The 19,381-nt window shown below is 43.7% G+C and overlaps 1 protein-coding gene across 1 annotated transcript in view; it reads left to right on the forward strand.

Moving 5' to 3' along the window:
• The first annotated feature begins 4,251 nt into the window (after positions 1 to 4,251).
• The window catches only part of LOC139382822 (membrane-associated phosphatidylinositol transfer protein 3-like), a 174,236-nt gene continuing 159,106 nt past the window's right edge, over positions 4,252 to 19,381 (forward strand). The window contains exon 1 of the mRNA XM_071127052.1: positions 4,252 to 4,577. Within this exon, the coding sequence (XP_070983153.1) occupies positions 4,553 to 4,577 (25 nt within the window). The 5' untranslated portion in view covers positions 4,252 to 4,552. The remainder of the gene's footprint in view (positions 4,578 to 19,381) is intronic.

Below are 19,381 nucleotides of genomic sequence, written 5' to 3' on the forward strand. Positions count from 1 at the left end.
GGGTAATATAGCGTGGCCGTGGCCAGGCCGGTACTCAGATTGGAGGGAGATGTCTCAGGCATTTGGCTCCATTGATAGTCATTCGATGGCATCAGGGTGCAGAGCTGTAGATAGAGTGATGCTGGTGCTGCTCTGATCCCAAGTTATGACCTGTTGTGTGGTCATGTGTTAAGCTAGAGGATAGAACTAGGGTATAACTATATATCTATTGTTGCACCTCTGTGCACAACAACATACAATCACTGCTCTCCCATGTTTCCCACTGCGCTTGGTAGATGGTTCAAGTTGGGACTTCTCAAAAGAGTTTTTCAGTTTGTATTCACGTTTGAAATCTACAATTAGTTTTTCAGGTTATATTCAGGTTGGGAATCTACAATGAGTTTTTCAGGTTGTATTCAGTTGGGAATCTACAATGAGTTTTTCAGGTTGTATTCAGGTTGGGAATCTACAATGAGTTTTTCAGGTTGTATTCAGTTGGGAATCTACAATGAGTTTTTCAGGTTGTATTCAGTTGGGAAACTACAATGAGTTTTTCAGGTTGTATTCAGTTGGGAACCTACAATAAGTTTTTCAGGTTGTATTCAGTTGGGAAACTACAATGAGTTTTTCAGGTTGTATTCAGTTGGGAATCTACAATGAGTTTTTCAGGTTGTATTCAGTTGGGAATCTACAATGAGTTTCAGGTTGTATTCAGTTGGGAAACTACAATGAGTTTTTCAGGTTGTATTCAGTTGGGAATCTACAATGAGTTTTTCAGGTTGTATTCAGTTGGGAATCTACAATGAGTTTTTCAGGTTGTATTCAGTTGGGAAACTACAATGAGTTTTTCAGGTTGTATTCAGGTTGGGAAACTACAATTAGTTTTTCAGGTTGTATTCAGTTGGGAACCTATAATGAGTTTTTCAGGTTGTATTCAGTTGGGAATCTACAAAGAGTTTTTCAGGTTGTATTCAGGTTGGGAATCTACAATTAGTTTTTCAGGTTGTATTCAGTTGGGAACCTACAATGAGTTTTTCAGGTTGTATTCAGTTGGGAATCTACAATGAGTTTTTCAGGTTGTATTCAGTTGGGAATCTACAATGAGTTTTTCAGGTTGTATTCAGTTGGGAATCTACAATTAGTTTTTCAGGTTGTATTCAGTTGGGAATCTACAATGAGTTTTTCAGGTTGTATTCAGTTGGGAATCTACAATGAGTTTTTCAGGTTGTATTCAGTTGGCAATCTACAATGAGTTTTTCAGGTTGTATTCAGTTGGGAACCTACAATGAGTTTTTCAGGTTGTATTCAGTTGGGAACCTACAATGAGTTTTTCAGGTTGTATTCAGTTGGGAAACTACAATGAGTTTTTCAGGTTGTATTCAGTTGGCAATCTACAATGAGTTTCAGGTTGTATTCAGTTGGGAACCTATAATGAGTTTTTCAGGTTGTATTCAGGTTGGGAACCTATAATGAGTTTTTCAGGTTGTATTCAGTTGGGAATCTCTAATGAGTTTTTCAGGTTTGGGAATGTACTATTTTTCGTGTTATAGTACACTATCTTGTTTTCTGTTGAAAGGGTTTGGGTCGGGAACATGAGTGACCTTTGGTAATACGATTTCTATATATAGGGATTAATATGATATTACATTTTTTTTTTCAATTGCTAACATGCATTGGTCAAAACTGAAGTCACATTGTCAAAACTCTTCACACAGTCAGTGAAACAGAAGTGTCTGTGGACCAAACTGAACATTTTTCAATTGCTTTCACACAAAATGCATTCAATGACCACATTCTCCGAAATCCATGAACTCTGTTCTCATTCATACTCCACCACCTGCAAAACTATATATTTGCAGCACATATTTTCAAACGCCAAAACTGTTAAAAACACATTCAAAACAGAATGATGGCAAATGTCGTGCATTTCTGCAGTAACCAGATTGAAACAAATAGAACATATTTTATCATTCCAAACACAGCTGATTGCAATTTCAGCTGAAAGCATACCCAAGTGTCCTGTTTTTAGTCTCCTTACCAAACAGACAAAAGAGGAAGGCTTTGGAATGATTTAGTTTGGAAACATGGATAAAGGAAGACAGCTTGGTGGGGAGAGAAGAGTAGCAGGGAGAGGGAGAATGCGTGGAGGACAAAGCAGAGGAAGACCAAGAGTGGTGGTCTCTGATGAGATAAGGGCCACAATTATTGACCATGTTGTAAACCATGGTCTCTCTTTGAGAGAAGCTGGTTTAAGACTGCAACCAAATCTGCAGTGTTCAACAGTTGCATCAATAGTATGAATTTTCCGGCAAAACAACAGGTGAGATGTGCATCCTTCAATGATAATTGAAGTACGTATTACAGTACAATACAGTATGTTCACATTTTTACATGTACTGACATTTTGAAATATATTGATTGTTTTGTGTTTTTCAGTAGGATTCAAAGGTTGTCTACCACAGGAGGGAGAGGAAGAATATTATCAGATGCGCAGGAAATTGCCATTGTTGACATGGTAATTGGCAACAATGCAATAAAATGGTGGAAAATTTGGGACAGAGTGCTGGCAGACAATATCACTTTTAGCAATGTGAATACGGTCAGCACAACGATAATTGCCAGAGTCCCAAAGAAACATTAAATAAGGATGAAGCAGTTGTACACTGTACCCTTTGAGAGAAATGGTGAACGTGTGAAAGAACTCCTGTATCAATATGTCCAAGTAAGATGTCTGTTCAATAACCAAACAGGGTACATACACAGCTATGCATAATGTAAAGTACTGTAAAACTGTGGATTTACTGTATTTTAGAGATGTCATGACATTGCCCTCTTTGGGTACAGCAAGCCCATCCCCCTCTCCCTAATTGCTGTACAGGATGAATGAGGAAAGAAAGATTAAACTATTTGTGAAATTATGGGATGCTATGTAATGATGTAATGTTAGAGAATTCTATTTCTGTGTAAAGTTTCACTTATGTCACTGGCGCGCCCCCATGAACACAGTCAGGACTTGGCATCATGAGACAGCCTTTTTCTGCTCTTCAGAATAAAACCCCCACCATGAGAATTTCTCAACAGACCATGTTTCTCTCACTTACGAGAGGACAAAGGTTGCAGACCAGCTTACTTCGATAACGAGAGGGCCAAGGTTTGAGTAGATGGCGGAATCTTTTAACCATACCACACTCTTAGACTATCGATACCGACAGAATAAGAACCTTTTGTCCACCAAGCCACGATACCGGTTTATCCCACTAGGGAAACTCCGTTATCATTTCCTTGTAACTATCTACTGTTTGTTTATGCATTTATGTGAATTACTTAGTAAATAAATGATTTAAGACAATTGATGTATGGATGAGTCATAGTGAAGACTGGGTTCGTGCAGATAACCAACAATTTACGACGTTGCCTTTATCGTGCACTACTTTTGACCAGACTAGGACAAAAGTGCACTACGGTGCAAACTATAGTGCACTTATTAGTGAATAGGGTGCCATTTGGGAATCAACCTACATCCATCATCATCATCATGCAGGCCTTTAATGCATGCATCTGATCCATGTGGCTAATAACAGTTTCTCTCAAAAGCAACAGTCCATTCCGCACAAAGCCTAAGATGTGATGTGAGCCGCCTGTGGACCATGAGGAATGTGCTGTGATGCTATGCTGTTGAACTCTGGTTCCAGTATGTTTTATAGCTGGGTCTCTGACCTAACATTGTGGAGGAGCCAAGGCTGTAAGAAATAAAGCTAGAGTCATGACAAGGTGAGAGTCAGTCCTTGCCCTTTAGGCCCCCATCTGTGGCTCGGAGACATTCATTATCATCATCATGTCTTTAAGGTCAATAAAGAGTCTGTGTCAAGCTATTTGTCATGTCTGCTGCGTGCAGCAAACTTATGGTTCAACATACTGAAACACTAGCCTCAGTCTGTTGTTTATAGGCTTTTATAGGTTGTCCTATCTTTATTATTTTACTCTACAATCATTCAGTTGTAACTACACAATTAAGTAGGCAGAAGTGAGATTTTGTAGATATGTGTCATTTTCCAATATGGCTATATTTTTTTCTAGACCTCACATCAACGGATAGGAATGCATCCCGTGTCATTCAGTTTGCGTCACTGTGGACTCATTTCTTTTTGCTTGGAATCCCAACTGTGCAGGAGGCAGAGCCTCATACAACGGACGCCCTTCGGTGGCACACCGGCAAGCCACTGGAGGCAGTCTAACTAACACTGGTTCTTGAAACAGTTGTAGTGATATGGCAGTAGTGGAGGGGAGCGGGCAGTAACGAAGTCTGAACAGATACAAATACTGAAAGTGTGTTTCGTACAAGAGGCAGATCCGCTGGATGTGGGTCTTGTCACCGATGAACCAGAAGAGCTCAGCTGCAGAATTCAAGACGAGACAAATAAGCGCAGCCTCACTGCCTCAGGGCTACCTATCCTCCGTCTGGCTGGCGTCAAGGTGCGGGAACGAGAGAGTGAGCGCCCACTCGGTCAAACTATCTGACAAAATGACACCCCAATGACTCCGCACCTACCTTGGTAGAGACACATAGGTTGGGATGGCGAAGGAAACGAAAGGGAAAGGTAAGGTGCTCGGTTGAATACCCTTTTATATAGCCTACCACATCTGCTCCGGTGTCAAAGCCTATGAGGTTAACAGGTAGCATGAGTCAACGTCTCGACCTAAATCATGTAAAAGGATGCCTGCGCGCTATAGCCCGTTGCCATTAGGCAATCTGTTGGAATGCGTGATGTTTCAGTAGGCTATCCGAATAAAATGCAGCCCATGTCCTCTGAGATCTTTGTCGAATGGTGTGTTTAGATCATTTTTGTCGATGTTGTCTAGAGTATGTTTAATTACAATTATTTTGACACATTTAAGGTGTGAAACCGTCATCCTTACCATTAACGGCAGGAAAAAGCGCGCACAAAATTTTGATTTGGACCTTGGAAATCACACATACACAGACACACGCACATAATATTATATATATTATATGAACATATCAAATTATTTGGGCAAACCCTTCTCATTTCCCGAGAGACTCAAACGCTCATTAGTCTTTGTTGACAAGCATGCATTCAAGGAAAAATTACATTGTTAGTGGATAGGCTATCATTAGTAGACACTTTTTGTCCTCACAAGTATTTAACAGTATGAAGTTGTGTTGTCTAAAAGTAAAACTGGACACAGGAGTTAATAAGCAGGTTGAAGTTTATTGTAATGAGTCTTGTCCTGGAGGCAGAAGTGAGCTATTTCCCCTTAGATAGACCAGCTGCAATGTCAAATGTGTCTTAATTTAAGGTTAGACATTAGGGTTAGCAGTGTGGTTAGGGTTAAAATGAGATTTTATGACTTTATGGCTGTGCCAGCTAGTGACCACTCTGCAGAGCTTCCACCAGAACAAGATTCATGATGAAAAAACGCTAAGCTGCAGATGAGACAGTTAAATTAATGTTGTAATGAAGGTGTTTTAACTGCATATTTTCATCATACTTGGTTTGTATCCAGTTGATCACCATGGGGTTCAATACCTTACTGACAGGGGAGGACTGGGACCAGAAATCGACCCTGGGATTTGTAACAAACTGGCCCATTTCTTTCCTCTAGGCCCCCAAACCAGCCTATTTATTTCATTAAGGCCCCCACACGATCCCATTTTTTTCCTTGAGGCCCCTATTATTTACCAAATAATGATAATTTTGCACCAAAAAATGTCTGCAATACCAGATGGCCAGTCTACCCCTGCTTACTAAATCACCAATTGATACAATTGAATGGAATGCAATATATCGAGGCTGCTATATAGCATTGCCCAGGGAGATGTGTTCTGTTGATTATGGAAATTGATAGCCTATTCATGATTCAGTGCATTTAATGAAATATTACAAATTCAATGTAGACTAGTTGGTTCACCTTTTATAATGACATTCAGCATTCCACCTCAATCACCTTCAGTTGCACCTTGATAAACCTCATGGTAGGCGATGAAGGTGACAAGGGAAGGTGATTGACGCGGTGGAATGCTGAATAAATGTTGCAGCTTAATGAATGTGTTTGAGGTAAAGGTAAAAACACAAGAAATTATCTTGACTGTGTGTGAAATAGTTGGGCCCATCTTTGGTCTAATGAATTTAATTAGATAATGTTCGCATGACAGATTGTGTGCTGTCCAGCTCTATAGTGACTTCAACACATGACGCAATGGGATTTGGACAGCATGGGTTGTGTGTGTGTGTCCCAAATTACACCCTATTCCCTATATAGTCCATTACTTTAGACCAGGGCCCCTGGGGATCTGGTCAAAACTTGTGCACTATGTAGGGAATATAGGATGTAGACCATGTCAGATTTTGTCCAACTTTCCTCAGAGTGATAAAAGATTGAGTGTCTGGTGAGTCCTTTAGAGTGACCCAGTCAGACCCATCCTACTTTTGCATTCATCATAACGCTCTCTCTGACAGCATTAGTTATGTTTTTTGAATTGTTTTGATATTTCATGCCTGTTCCATTATATATTTAACCTCGACTCGGGAGACGTGACATACATTGGTTCTTTTCGTGGGATGAATGATAATAAAATACCCATTAGGCTCTTATCACCCAGTTTAGTAAGTCAAGCAGTATCAAATTATACATGACTCTTGGGGGTGCCCAACGTCTCTTTTCGTTGTGCCCAACAACAATGATGTTGTTATAGGGGTGCAATGATTTGTTATGTAGGTAATTAAAACCATGAAGTCAGGGTAACAAGTTATTGAGGTTAGTTTCATTTATCTGATAGTCTCTGCTGATTGGACCGTGATCTCATGAACTGAACACCAGAGACAGAATTAAAGTGCATACAATAAGGCCAAGTTACGGTCTTACCTAGTCTCGTTCACCCAGCCAGCTCCCTCTTGCCTAGGGATGTGGCTACTTTTTACCAGGCTTTTTGATAATGTCATTAAGATAGCCCTGAAATTAGTTTGACAATGCAAACAATACCATTTTAAGAATCTCCGTCACCACCTGCCTTACAGGAGGGAGGCTAATGTCCAACCAGGGGGGTACAAGTATCACGGTTAAGGTAAGACCCAAATGCAAACTGTGTCGAAGTAACAATGTTTATTACAGCAACAGGGGCAGGCAAACATCAAGGAAGGCAGGGGTTGATAATCCAGAGTAGTGGGGAAAAGGTACAGGATGGCAGGCAGGCTCAGGTCAGGCAGAGGTCGGTAATCCAGAGTAGTGGGGAAAAGGTACAGGATGGCAGGCAGGCTCAGGTCAGGCAGAGGTCGGTAATCCAGAGTAGTGGGGAAAAGGTACAGGATGGCTGGCAGGCTCAGGTCAGGCAGAGGTCGGTAATCCAGAGTAGTGGGGCAAAGGGGCAGGACAGCAGGCAGGCTCAGGGCGGGAGCAGAGGGAAAAATGCTGGTAGGCTTGACGAAACAAAACGAACTGGCAACAGACAAACAGAACAGAGGTATAAATACAAAGGGGGTAATGGGGAAGATAGGCGACACCTGGAGGGGGGTGGAGACAAACACAAAGACAGGTGAAACAGATCAGGGTGTGACAGTACCCCCCCCCCCCCCCCTCCCAGGGATGCCACCTGGCGTCCTACCTGGGCGCATACCTTGTTGAGCAGGGTGCCGGTGTTGGAACTCAGATGAGGCCTGGGTCCCTGGCAGGATGTCCCTAGCGGAGACCCAGGACCTCTCTTCTGGGCCATAACCCTCCCAGTCAACCAGGTACTGGAATCCCCTGCCCCGAGGTCAAAGTAGGTCCCGGCTTCCGGGAGTGTAGCCGCGGGGCTATTGCGGCGCACCAACCATCTGGCATGGTACATCCTGGTACATCTCAGAGGTCCTGGTACCCCGCTTGACTGGCGGAGAGGTCAGGGGCAATTTTCAAGCCCCCAGTAAGACGTCCTGGGGCAGGCAGAGCTGACTTCAGGCAATAAGTGTGGCAGAATGGGCTCCAGACCACGATGGCACCAGGAGCCCAGTCAATAGATCGATTGTGTCGCTGGAACCAAGAGAATCCCAATTCCACGGGAACCTGCAGAGACTCAACTAGCAGGAATTGGATCGTCTCGCTGTGGTTCCCTGCCACTCGTAGGTTGATGGGGGTGGTATGGTGGGTGTCCCGGCCAAAAGAGCGCCTGTACAGCGCTCTAACATCCATGGGAATGGAGAGGGGTTGAGTGGGGATAACCAGCTCGGACACCAGGGTAACATCCATGAGACTGTTAGTGTTCAAATACTGGAGAGTTGAGACCAAATCACGGACGCTGGACAGAGTGGATTTCAGTTGTAACAAAAGACAGTTTTAATGAGTCAGAGATATCTTGTCCCGCAGTTTTACGTGCACGGACCTAGTTCACATGACTCGGCAAGGAGCCAGGTGAAAAAGAGGCCTATACAATGGTTACATTCATTTTTATACATAGAATAAAGTAGGTGTAGTCTTGTCGTTTCGGTCTTCTTGACTGGTCGGAGGGTTGGAGGCGGGCCTTGCTCTAGCCAGAGCGGGCCCCATTGGTGCACAGCAAAAGTTCTTTGCTCTTGGGACCGGCCAGTTAGAGGGAGATGAGATGTGTGTTTATATAAGGAAGAGGGGGTCAGTCTTATGGCTGGGTGTATGTGTTCTTACGACGGAATGTCTTTGTTTATATGAGCTATGTGTATGAATATTTATATAACAAATCCCCCTCTTCACATCTATTAGACGTGAAAACTATAGCAGAAAGGTGGCGGTTGCAATCGTGGGTATACATAAGGTGGTGCTCCTAACCTTGTCTGGTTTGCATGGTGGGTCTGTAGGTGTAGTGCCACGTTTGGGACGAGAGTGATTGGAGGGAGTGATATCAGGAAAGGAGTTAGGGACATGTGTAGGGGTTGGTGTATGTGATGTGGCAGGGTGAAATAGTTGTTCAATTAACCATGTGAAAGTCCTAGGGTTACTCCAAATATCAGTAGGAATATCACAAATAAGGGACCAGATATCCCCAGCCTCACCCAGAGAGGGAGAAATTTCCCTCTAACTGGGCGAGGTTCCCTTCTCAGGGGAGGCGGAGTTTGATGCCGCATCACCTGAGGAAGGAGTGTCTTCATTTGGAATCGAATTTAGGCCGCTCAAATCAGCTCTGACTTCAGTCAGTGTTCTAGAAGGAATTGGGGCTGGGGTGCAATGTGTAAGGCGGTGCCAAGGTGTGCCTGATTTACCTTTGACCTGGACTGAGTGTGAAGTAACCTCCTTCACTTCGTACGGTCCAGTCCACCTGGGTTCCAGCCACTTTCTCTTGTGGACTGTAACCCTCACCCCGTCACCAACCTTTACCTTCAGTAGTGGCGTGTCCCCCGGCAGCTCCCCCTCCTGGACCTTGTGAACCTGGGTAGAGAGTGCTGCAGAGAGAACCGTCAGTTTTTTCACATAATTAGACATTACAATTTGTTGTACATCAAGGGCGGGCATATGACCTCCCTCCCTTGGTGGACCATGCATGACTCTACCAGTCATTATCCCATGAGGCACATACTTTAGCTATCTTAGCTTTTGCTTTTGGTTTGACGTTCCACCAGATTTTGGGATTGGGGCCTGTACACAGATCCAAATCTGTGGGTTATGCCAAATCTTTCTTCCACCTGTCTCAGGTGTTTGTTAAATGTGAGCCATTTGTCAAATTTGATTTGTCTTGGGATGCCATACCTGGGTATTAGTTTGGTTTGTAGCCACTCAAAGACTGACCTAATACCCTCCCCTTTTGTTAGTATTGCCTCTACCCATTTGGAGAACCTATCTACTATGACTAGGAGATAGAGTTTGCCTTTAGATAAATTTTCGGGGCCCATGTCGGTGTAGTCTATACTAATATCCTGAAAACATGCATTAGGTATTACGTATGAGCCCATTGGTGTTTGATATGGTTTCTTTGGGTTGTGTCTGTCACAACCATTGCATTCGTCACAAAATAAATCATCGTCATAAAATAAGTCAGTCATATTTTTTATGTGAGGGTGCCACCAGATGTGCGAGGCCTTTTTGGAGGGTCTTTAGTTTGCCTTCGTGTGTGGGGCCATGTGTTTCTCATAAAAGTTCTGGGTCCATCAGTGTGGCCTGCTTCATGGGCATGGGCTGAGTCTGTATAGATATTCAGTCTTTCCTTTTCCTCTGATGAGGACCTGCGTCAATCCGATGATTTCAGCTAATTTGGCCGATGCTGGTTGAGGGATGATGGCTGATTGAAGGGTGACATCACGAGGTGAGCTGTTTTTTTCAATAGCTTTTGCTACTGCAGCAACGTATCTGGAGCATGTTGACTGTCCTACCTCAATGTGGTCAAGTTTGAAGAGTAGTACATCAAGACCCTTCTCTCCCCCTCTTGTTTCTGGAATAGGACGGATGAGGTGAATCCTTCCCTTCCAGAAACATCCAAATGGAACTTGTTCTTGTAGTCAGGTGCAGTCAGAGCTGCTGCCGCTGATAGATCCGTTTTCAGGAGTGCTATGGCTGTTGATGCTTCAGCCGTCCAGGCCAGGGGTGCATGGAGGTTCCTTGATCGTAGGATGACCACCCCCTCTGGGCCACACCCAATGGTACAACACCTGATAGGTGGGGTCAGGTGCATCATGTCTTCGTCCCAGTCTGAGAGGCAGTCATCAGTTTCTGTTGCATTGAGTGTGCAATGGATCTCAGCTTGTGGAGTCTTATATGGGTGCAGAGTGTAGATTTGAGCTTTCAGTTGGTTGAACTTAAACTGGATGTGAGGGGTGGCAGGCCCTGTGGGTAGGCATTTTAGCCAGTACACTTCTTGGGCTTCAGACAGTGTGGTCATCGGCAGGAGTGGCATCCTCATCATTCTTACTGGGTGATCAGGTGTTGAAGTGGGAGGGTTGGTTGTAATCTTGCTGCTCCTGCTGCATGTGGCTAGATTCTGGGTGGTTGTATGCTGGCTGTTGCTGATGCATGGGTGTGGGTCCTGGTTGCTGATGTTGCAGAGGTGGGTTTCCCCCACTTCCTCTTGCTCTCCATTGCTGTTGCTGCGGGGAGAGTGGTTTCATGCAATCTCTGGCAAAATGACCGGTAATTCCGCAGTTAAAACACTGGTAGTTTCCCCCTCTGTGTTGTCCAGTGTAGGGACCCCGTCGAGCCCATACTGGGTGTTGTTGTTGCAGGATATACTGCTGTGGGGGAGGGTATTGGGGTGGTTGGGCCCCCCTAGTGGCCGTGAGTGAGGCTGCCTGCTGTTGGATCATCTGAGCGACAGTCTGGGCCACTATTTGGGAGATGTCTGTTTTGGTTCCCGGCTCCTTCGTTTCTTCCGCCACCATCTGTTTCTTAGGTTTTTCTCCTTGTTGTGCTTCCTTCAATTGGAGTTTCAGGAGTTGTACCTGGAGGGACTGCACCTGGCTCTCAGCACCCCCTCTTTCCTTGTTGTGCTGGGTCACATGGTGGTGCACATGCGTATTGAATTGGGTCAGAGGAAGTGCAATCAACCCTACCGTTCCTCTGAGTTTGGTTTTAACATCTCCAGGACACCCGTTGACCACCATTTCCTTCCACATGCTGAGTGTGGTATCAGTGTGATCGAATGGTTCTTCGTGGACCGATCTCCATGTGGTCTTAGCCCTGTCCAGGTATGCTGCAGGTTGCTCACCTGGGTTGATTGTGAAGGAGGATAAGGTGGCATGGTTTCTTTCTGTAGGGTATGCTCTCCGTAGAACTTCCCATAATCTGGTACGGAAGTGGTCTATGGGCAGTGTTGGGGCCCGCCATCCAAGGTCAGCTCCTCCATGGTTCCGTGGTCGGTGGCTCTTGCTAGAAGTGCTTTCATGTCTCCTAGGCAGAGTTGCAGGCCTGACGTAAGTGTCTGCAGTTGAAGTAGCCACGCTGAAGCTCCTCCATGTAGGCTAGGCATCTGTCCCATCAGTGTTGTTAAATCAGTCATTTTCCAGGGCTGGTACTCCACAGTGTGTGCATCATCTGGTGTCGGTCGCAGGGGGTACTGTCCTGCCATCTCCTGCTCTCGCTCTCTTCTATCAGCAATTCTGGAGGATCGACGGAGTGTTTCGGACCCCATTGATTCGGTAACTTTGGTTACTGTTCCTCTCATTATGCCTTCCACACGGTAGGCTCCCTCTCTGTTGTTATCTTGGTTAGCTATTAGCTCCCTGAGTTCCTTAGCTCGAGCTATTGATGATTTCAGCAGCTCCTGCATCTTAGTCACGTTTGGAGCTCCCATCGGAGCTGGGGTGAGCACCATGTCAATTTCTTCTTAGTTTTCGATATCCATGTTCTGATGACAGTCCTCCCTATCCGTCTGATAGAAGTGGTTTGAATCTAATCTTGTTTGTAAGTGTCCTCTGGTTTCAGAGGTGAGAGAGTTCACAGAGGAGCATTGCGGCCTCCGTTCCTGGGGGAGGTCTCCTGCTCCTGGAATCCCAGTTTCGAACTGTTCACATACCATATGGCCAACCGTTATCCCCAGGGTAATTTCCCCTTTTAACTCCCCTTGGTCTATTCTCAGAACTGGAGCCTGTATTGTGGGAGGTGCCCTGGGCAGGAATGGGTTGTGTGACGGGCTCCGGTGATTTTGTCCCTTTGAGTATGGCTGGGGCTGAACTGCCTCTATTGTCAATTGTGGATATAGTGAGGGAGAAACGGCCACAGGGGGAGCCGTGGGCAAGTTCTCAGGCGGAGCTTTAACATCCCCCGACGCCACAATAGCCACGCCCATCATGTCTGGTGTGTTTTTGGGTAGCACCCTCCTACTCTCCTGTATGGCCCATGTACCTATCTTGAGCTCCCCCTCTGCTCTCTCTCTCTCTCTTGTACCTACTTTTTTGAACCTGTGTATCTTGTTTCTCTCCGCCTCACTCGCTTTTGCATGCTCTACTGCGTCCTCTAATTCTGTCTGCATATCTTGGAGTTTCCCCCCTGTAGGTGGTCCTCCGCTAAAATAACCTGCTTGTGTCCATCTTATCCGTAATCCTTTCCACACTTTCTCCACTTTCCCATACTGTTTTTTACCTCCCGCTCTATCAATCATACTCTGATCTAAATATTTATTGAATTTTAGTTTGGGCGTGGTAGCTGCAGACATTTTATCTAGTTCGTCTGATAATGTGTATAATGCGTTATTTAGGTATATTCAATCCTTACTATGTGGTGTTTATTTCTATCGTTGTATGCTTAGCCTGTCCCTGGTCGAGACAAAGGGGGTTATCAGTATGTGACGCCCGCCACGTGTGTATTTCACCGGTATTTTATTTGAATTTGTTCAGCGATTCGTTTAGGTATTTTCTATAAATGATTCTGCGATTTCCTTTTAGAACAATATATCAGTGAATATATGCGGTTCTATAACAATTTTCAGAGTAATTCTAGCTCTTTAGGAAATATAGATAGAATTTCTAGACAACTAAGAGTTGTTCAGTGAATTATTTAAATACTTTCTGTAAACAATTCAGTAAATTCCTTTATGAACTTATATCAGTAAATTCGAGCGATTCTATAGCAATTGTCAGAATAATTATATATCTTTAGGAAATATGGATAGAATAGAAAAACCCAAAAATCAGTGTGTAGCTTTTAGCGTCTGTCAAACAAAGTCTGTACTAAGCTCGGCGGCTTATTTAAATACTTTCTAGAAACAATTCAGTAAGTTCCTTTATGAACTTATATCAGTAAATTCCAGCGATTCTATAGCAATTGTCAGAATAATTTTAAACTTTAGGCAATATCAACAGGAATTAAAAAAAAAACGAAAATCAGTATTCCAGCCCGGCTGCTGTCAATCAAAGTTGCCCGGCCATTCGATACTAAGGTGGCTTTGTCTATCAGCACGTGTGCCTAATAGCCCAGTTACGTATCCCAACCTACTCCGCGACAAACGTTTCTTTCAATTTAATTTCCCCCATCTCCAAATCATGGAATGTCAACTCTGGTTCATATTATGTTTATTGTTTGATGTGCAATAGCCACCTCATTCCCGATCTCTGTCTTGTGGAACGCCAAACTTACATATCCTGTATCTACTCGACTACACCTCTTACAAAACCTATTAAATAATACACAGCTATTTTAATAGGGCATTTTTCATGCAGATTCATTCAATCCAACCACACCTCCACAAGACCTATTCGATGTTATATGTATCAACAGGAGATTTTACTTGCAGATCCGGTTCATCCATAATTCAACTATAACCACACCTCCACAAGACCTTATTCGATAGTATAGAACGTATCAAAAATAGGACATTTTTACTTGCAGATTCGGTTCATCTATAACCACACCTCCACAAGACCTTATTCGATAGGACAGAACATATCAAAATAGGACATTTTTACTTGCAGATTCGGTTCATCTATAATTCATTCATTCGTATGAAATTATCATTGAATTTCCAACATCCATAATTGTGTCCATTACGTGTTAAAACACAGCCACTATTTAACGTCACCTCTATACACAACCCAATACATATATAATTAGGACAGTTTTCTATGCAGATTTCAGAACAAATAGGGTCCCTGGAGGAATTTAACACATTGGTCAATCACAATTCACACATTCCTATTAAAATAACTGAGTATAGGCCCATTAATAAGAATATATATATATTTTTTTTTACAAAACAAGATATCTTTAATCAATGTCTTAGGTTCTTATGTAAAAAATTTGGGCACCGATTCATACTCACGCCCAGTACTTTCTGATCAAAATTTGGTTTAGGCTATAATACAATATGCAGATTTCGATATAACGGGCTCTGCTCACCTTTATTTAGAGCGCTCCGATCAGATTTCCTGAGGCAAGATGAATGGCTGGGGAAGTCACTCTTCCGTCTGATTTTTTAGCCGTGATCAGTCTCGTCCTCTCACACTAACTTATAATAGATCGAATTCAAGAACAACCAAACTCTGCTACCAATTCTGTTAGTGTTCAAATACTGGAGAGTTGAGACCAAATCACGGACGCTGGACAGAGTGGATTTCAGTTGTAACAAAAGACAGTTTTAATGAGTCAGAGATATCTTGTCCCGCAGTTTTACGTGCACGGACCTAGTTCACATGACTCGGCAAGGAGCCAGGTGAAAAAGAGGCCTATACAATGGTTACATTCATTTTTATACATAGAATAAAGTAGGTGGAGTCTTGTCGTTTCGGTCTTCTTGACTGGTCGGAGGGTTGGAGGCGGGCCTTGCTCTAGCCAGAGCGGGCCCCATTGGTGCACAGCAAAAGTTCTTTGCTCTTGGGACCGGCCAGTTAGAGGGAGATGAGATGTGTGTTTATATAAGGAAGAGGGGGTCAGTCTTATGGCTGGGTGTATGTGTTCTTACGACGGAATGTCTTTGTTTATATGAGCTATGTGTATGAATATTTATATAACAAGACTCATATCAGGCCCCGAGTCGATGAGTACCTGGAGAGACTTGGACTGGACTTGGACTTGGACTCCCCATAGCAGGATGGCATGGAGAGGGGGGCAAGTAAGGGGAGAATAACAATTATCTTTAAGACCCACCAGAGTGCTCTCTCCAACAAATGAGCTAGGTCTCTTGAAGGGACAGGTAGACACAAAATGACCAACAGTACCGCAATACAGACAACTCTGGGTGTCAAGTCTGTGTACGCGGTCGGCTGGAGACAACCTAGCCCTGCATTGGCTCGGGAAAAGGTGAATCGGTAGTCTTCGGAGGCTCTTGGAGGAACTCGGGTAAGCTCGGATCCTCTCGGGACATAGACGGCGGGAACATCCGGAGTTCATCAGATGCAAGGTGGGATCCTTGAGTGAGCAATTGGGACCGCTATCAGACCTCTTCTCACTCCTACGTTTCCGTATCTTATAATCGATCCAGATGGTTAAGGTGATGAGTGAGTTGAGATCTGTCGGTAGTTCCCGGGCTGCAAGCTCGTCCTTTACTTCCTCCGATAATCCGTGCAGGAATGTGTCGAACAGCGCTTCCGGGATCCAGGCACCCTCCATTCTCTATGCTAGCGTGTGGAAATCCACTGCATAGTCTGCCACACTGAGGGAGTCCTGCCGAAGCTGGAGTAGCTTCCGGGCAGTCTCTCTCCCAGACTCCGGAGGCTCAAACCTTTTTCACCTCCGCCACGAATCCCTCCAGACTAAAGCATATGGCCGACTGTTGTTCCCATACTGCCGTAGCCCAGGCGAGAGCCCTCCCGGACATCAGCGTGATGAGGTACGCTATCTTAGAGCGGTCCGAGGGGAAGGAGGAAGGCTGCAGCTCCATGACGAGGGAACACTGAGCAAGAAATGCCCGACAGGCTCAGGGTCAAGGCAGGCAGAAAGGTCAAAACCAGGAAAAACAGAAACAAATGAAAGACAGGCGCAGAGGTGAAAACCGCTGGTAGGCTTGACAAAACAAAACGAACCTGGCAACAGACAAACAGAAAACACAGGTATAAATACACAGGGGATAGTGGGGGAAGATGAAAAGGAAGGGTGTGGAGACAAGCACAAAGACAGGTGAAACTGATCAGTGCGTGACAACAGGAAGTACACAACGGCTTTAAGATGTGATCCTATAAATACCACAAAAAAGGGAGACTTCCCAATGCACTTGAACAAAACAGCTTGCTAGAGTAACATGCACTTACACCACTGACTGCTGACTGAAACACAGTGTGTTTGTGTTCCAAATTACACCCCATTCTCTTTATAGTGCACTACCTTTGACCAGGGCTCTGACCAAAATAATAGGGTGACATTTGGGACACATACACAATGATAGTATATTTTGAACCAGCCCAGGTGTTAGGAGAGGAAGCTCAGCTCTGTATAGTAGAAACCTATCCAGATCACATGCCAGCCATGTCCCAATTGCATCTGCTAATTTATTGAATCAGCTCAATTAGCAGTTGATTCGATGAGTAAAGAGAGATGCAATGGAAGGGAATGAAAGTGAGAGACAGAGAGCGATAGATAGATTAATAGATAGATAGATACATAGATATACATTTTGAGAGCTCATAAACCACTGGGAATTAACTGATTGAATCAATATTGTTTCCACACCATTTCAACAAAATAATTCAATATGATGTCGTTGCATCAACATGGAAAACTGATTGGATTTGCAACAAGCCATCAACGTAATGGAATTTCATATTTTTAACTTTTAACCTAAATTCAATGACATGGTGAAATGTTTTGTTGAATTGACGTTAGTTGATTACTCAACCAAAATTAAATCAAAACTAGACGTTGAAATTACATCTGTGCCCAGTGGGAAATTTGTTCTTAGGAGGTTAGTAGTTCTCGGTACATTGTCACAGGAAGCTTTTCACTCTGTCACTAGTTTTGCAGTGCAGATGATTCATGGCATGCTGTAATATGATTGAGAGGAAAGTATTGCTCCCCAGTTTATAATTGACAATAGATTTATTTGAAACCATTACAGACTAATTGTAATGTAAGTAGCTGTAACTGGAGTCCTTTTTTCAGTTTGTCATAATAGTCACACTATTAGTCACACTATGATGTGAATGATTATCCCCCACTGAGCTAAAGGCAAATCTATGGCCACAGCCATCCTTCCAGCCATGCTCGCTGTTCTGCTCAAGATGATTTGAACCCTGCAATGTTTGGACACGCTTGTACAAGATTGATGGCAAACTGCAATATGTATTTCTCCATGGTATATTTTCATTAAATATTGTTGCACCTTTGACTGTAGTCTGTAATCTCTGTGTCAGTGATCTTTGTAGAAAATATCTTTTTTATCCTTTTGGTTTCTTTACAGTAAAACAACTTGGCCTAGATATAGACTTTACTGTAATCTTTCTTACATTCACACTCATTCTTCTTATCTGCTTCATCGTTACTTGAGATCTGCTTTCTTTCATGACCAAAAAGCAGCTGGGGACCAGTAAGGAAAATTCCTTCTTGACAAGAGGAGATGGGAACATCCATTTTGTTTTTAGCAGAGGCTCTACCAAATATGCCATATCATATGTACTTGGGACATGATGATACAGCATTTCTGTTTCAGCTTCTCCTTAAAACATGATCTCCTCTTGAAGTGAAGAGCATCAGAGGTTTAGGGGTTACATGCAGTCTTTCACTCTTCAAAATCCACTTGATCAAGACCCTAGGTAGGAGATAGAAGGACACTTCAGGCAGGTACAGTGTCATCCGTAATTATTGTTGTTTTGGCTCTGTACTCCAGCACTTTGGATTTGAAATGAAGACGCACAAATATTATACCCCCCAGACATGCAAACCTCTCACGATTACAATAACAGGAGAGGTTAGCATTTTTGGGGAATGATATTTGTGCTTTTGTAACTCATAATTATTCACGATTCAGTCAGGACTATCTGTAATCATAGTAGCATCCACCTTAATGCCATATCTAAAATGAAATCTACAATCGGCTTCCTATTTCGCAACAAAGCCTCCTTCACTCACGCCGCCAAACATACCCTTGTAAAATTGACTATCCTACCGATCCTCGAATTCGGACATTTACAAAGTAGCTTCCAATACTCGACTCAGCAAACTGGATGCAGTCTATCACAGTGCCATCCGTTTTGTCACCAAAGCCCCTTATACCACCCACCACTGTGACCTGTATGCTCTAGTCGGCTGGCCCTCGCTACATATTTGTCACCAGACCCACTGGCTCCAGGTCATCTATAAGTCTTTGCTAGGTAAAGCTCCGCCTTATCTCAGCTCACTGGTCACGATAACAACACCCACCTGTAGCACGCGCTCCAGCAGGTATATTTCACTGATCATCCCCAAAGCCAACACCTCCTTTTGCCGCCTTTCCTTCCAGTTCTCTGCTGCCAATGACTGGAATGAATTGCAAAAATTGCAGAAGCTGGAGACTTATATTTTTATCACTAACTTTAAACATCAGCTATCTGAGCAGCTAACCGATCGCTGCAGTTGTACATACCCCATCTGTAAATAGCCCACCCAATCTACCTACCTCATCCCCATATTGTTTTTATTTACTTTTCTGCTCTCTTGCACACCAGTATTTCGACTTGCACATCACCATCTGTTCATCTATCACTCCAGTGTTAATTTGCTAAATTGTAATTACTTCGCTATTATGGCCTATTTATTGCCTTAAGGAATAATGGTCTGGGGCTGTTTTTCATGGCTTGGCTAGGCCCCTTACTTCCAGTGAAGGGAAATCTTAACGCTACAGCATTAAATTACATTCTAGACGATTCTGTGTTTCCAACTTTGTGGCAACAGTTTGAGGAAGGCCCTTTCCTGTTTCAGAATGACAATGTCCCCATGCACAAAGCGGGGTCCATACAGAAATTGTTTGTCGAGATTGGTGTGGAAGAACTTAACTAGCATGCACAGAGCCCTGAACTCAACCCTATTGAACACCTTTGGGATGAATTGGAAC

The sequence above is a fragment of the Oncorhynchus clarkii genome, chromosome 24 (assembly GCF_045791955.1).
Source record: "Oncorhynchus clarkii lewisi isolate Uvic-CL-2024 chromosome 24, UVic_Ocla_1.0, whole genome shotgun sequence".
Lineage (NCBI taxonomy): Eukaryota > Metazoa > Chordata > Actinopteri > Salmoniformes > Salmonidae > Oncorhynchus > Oncorhynchus clarkii.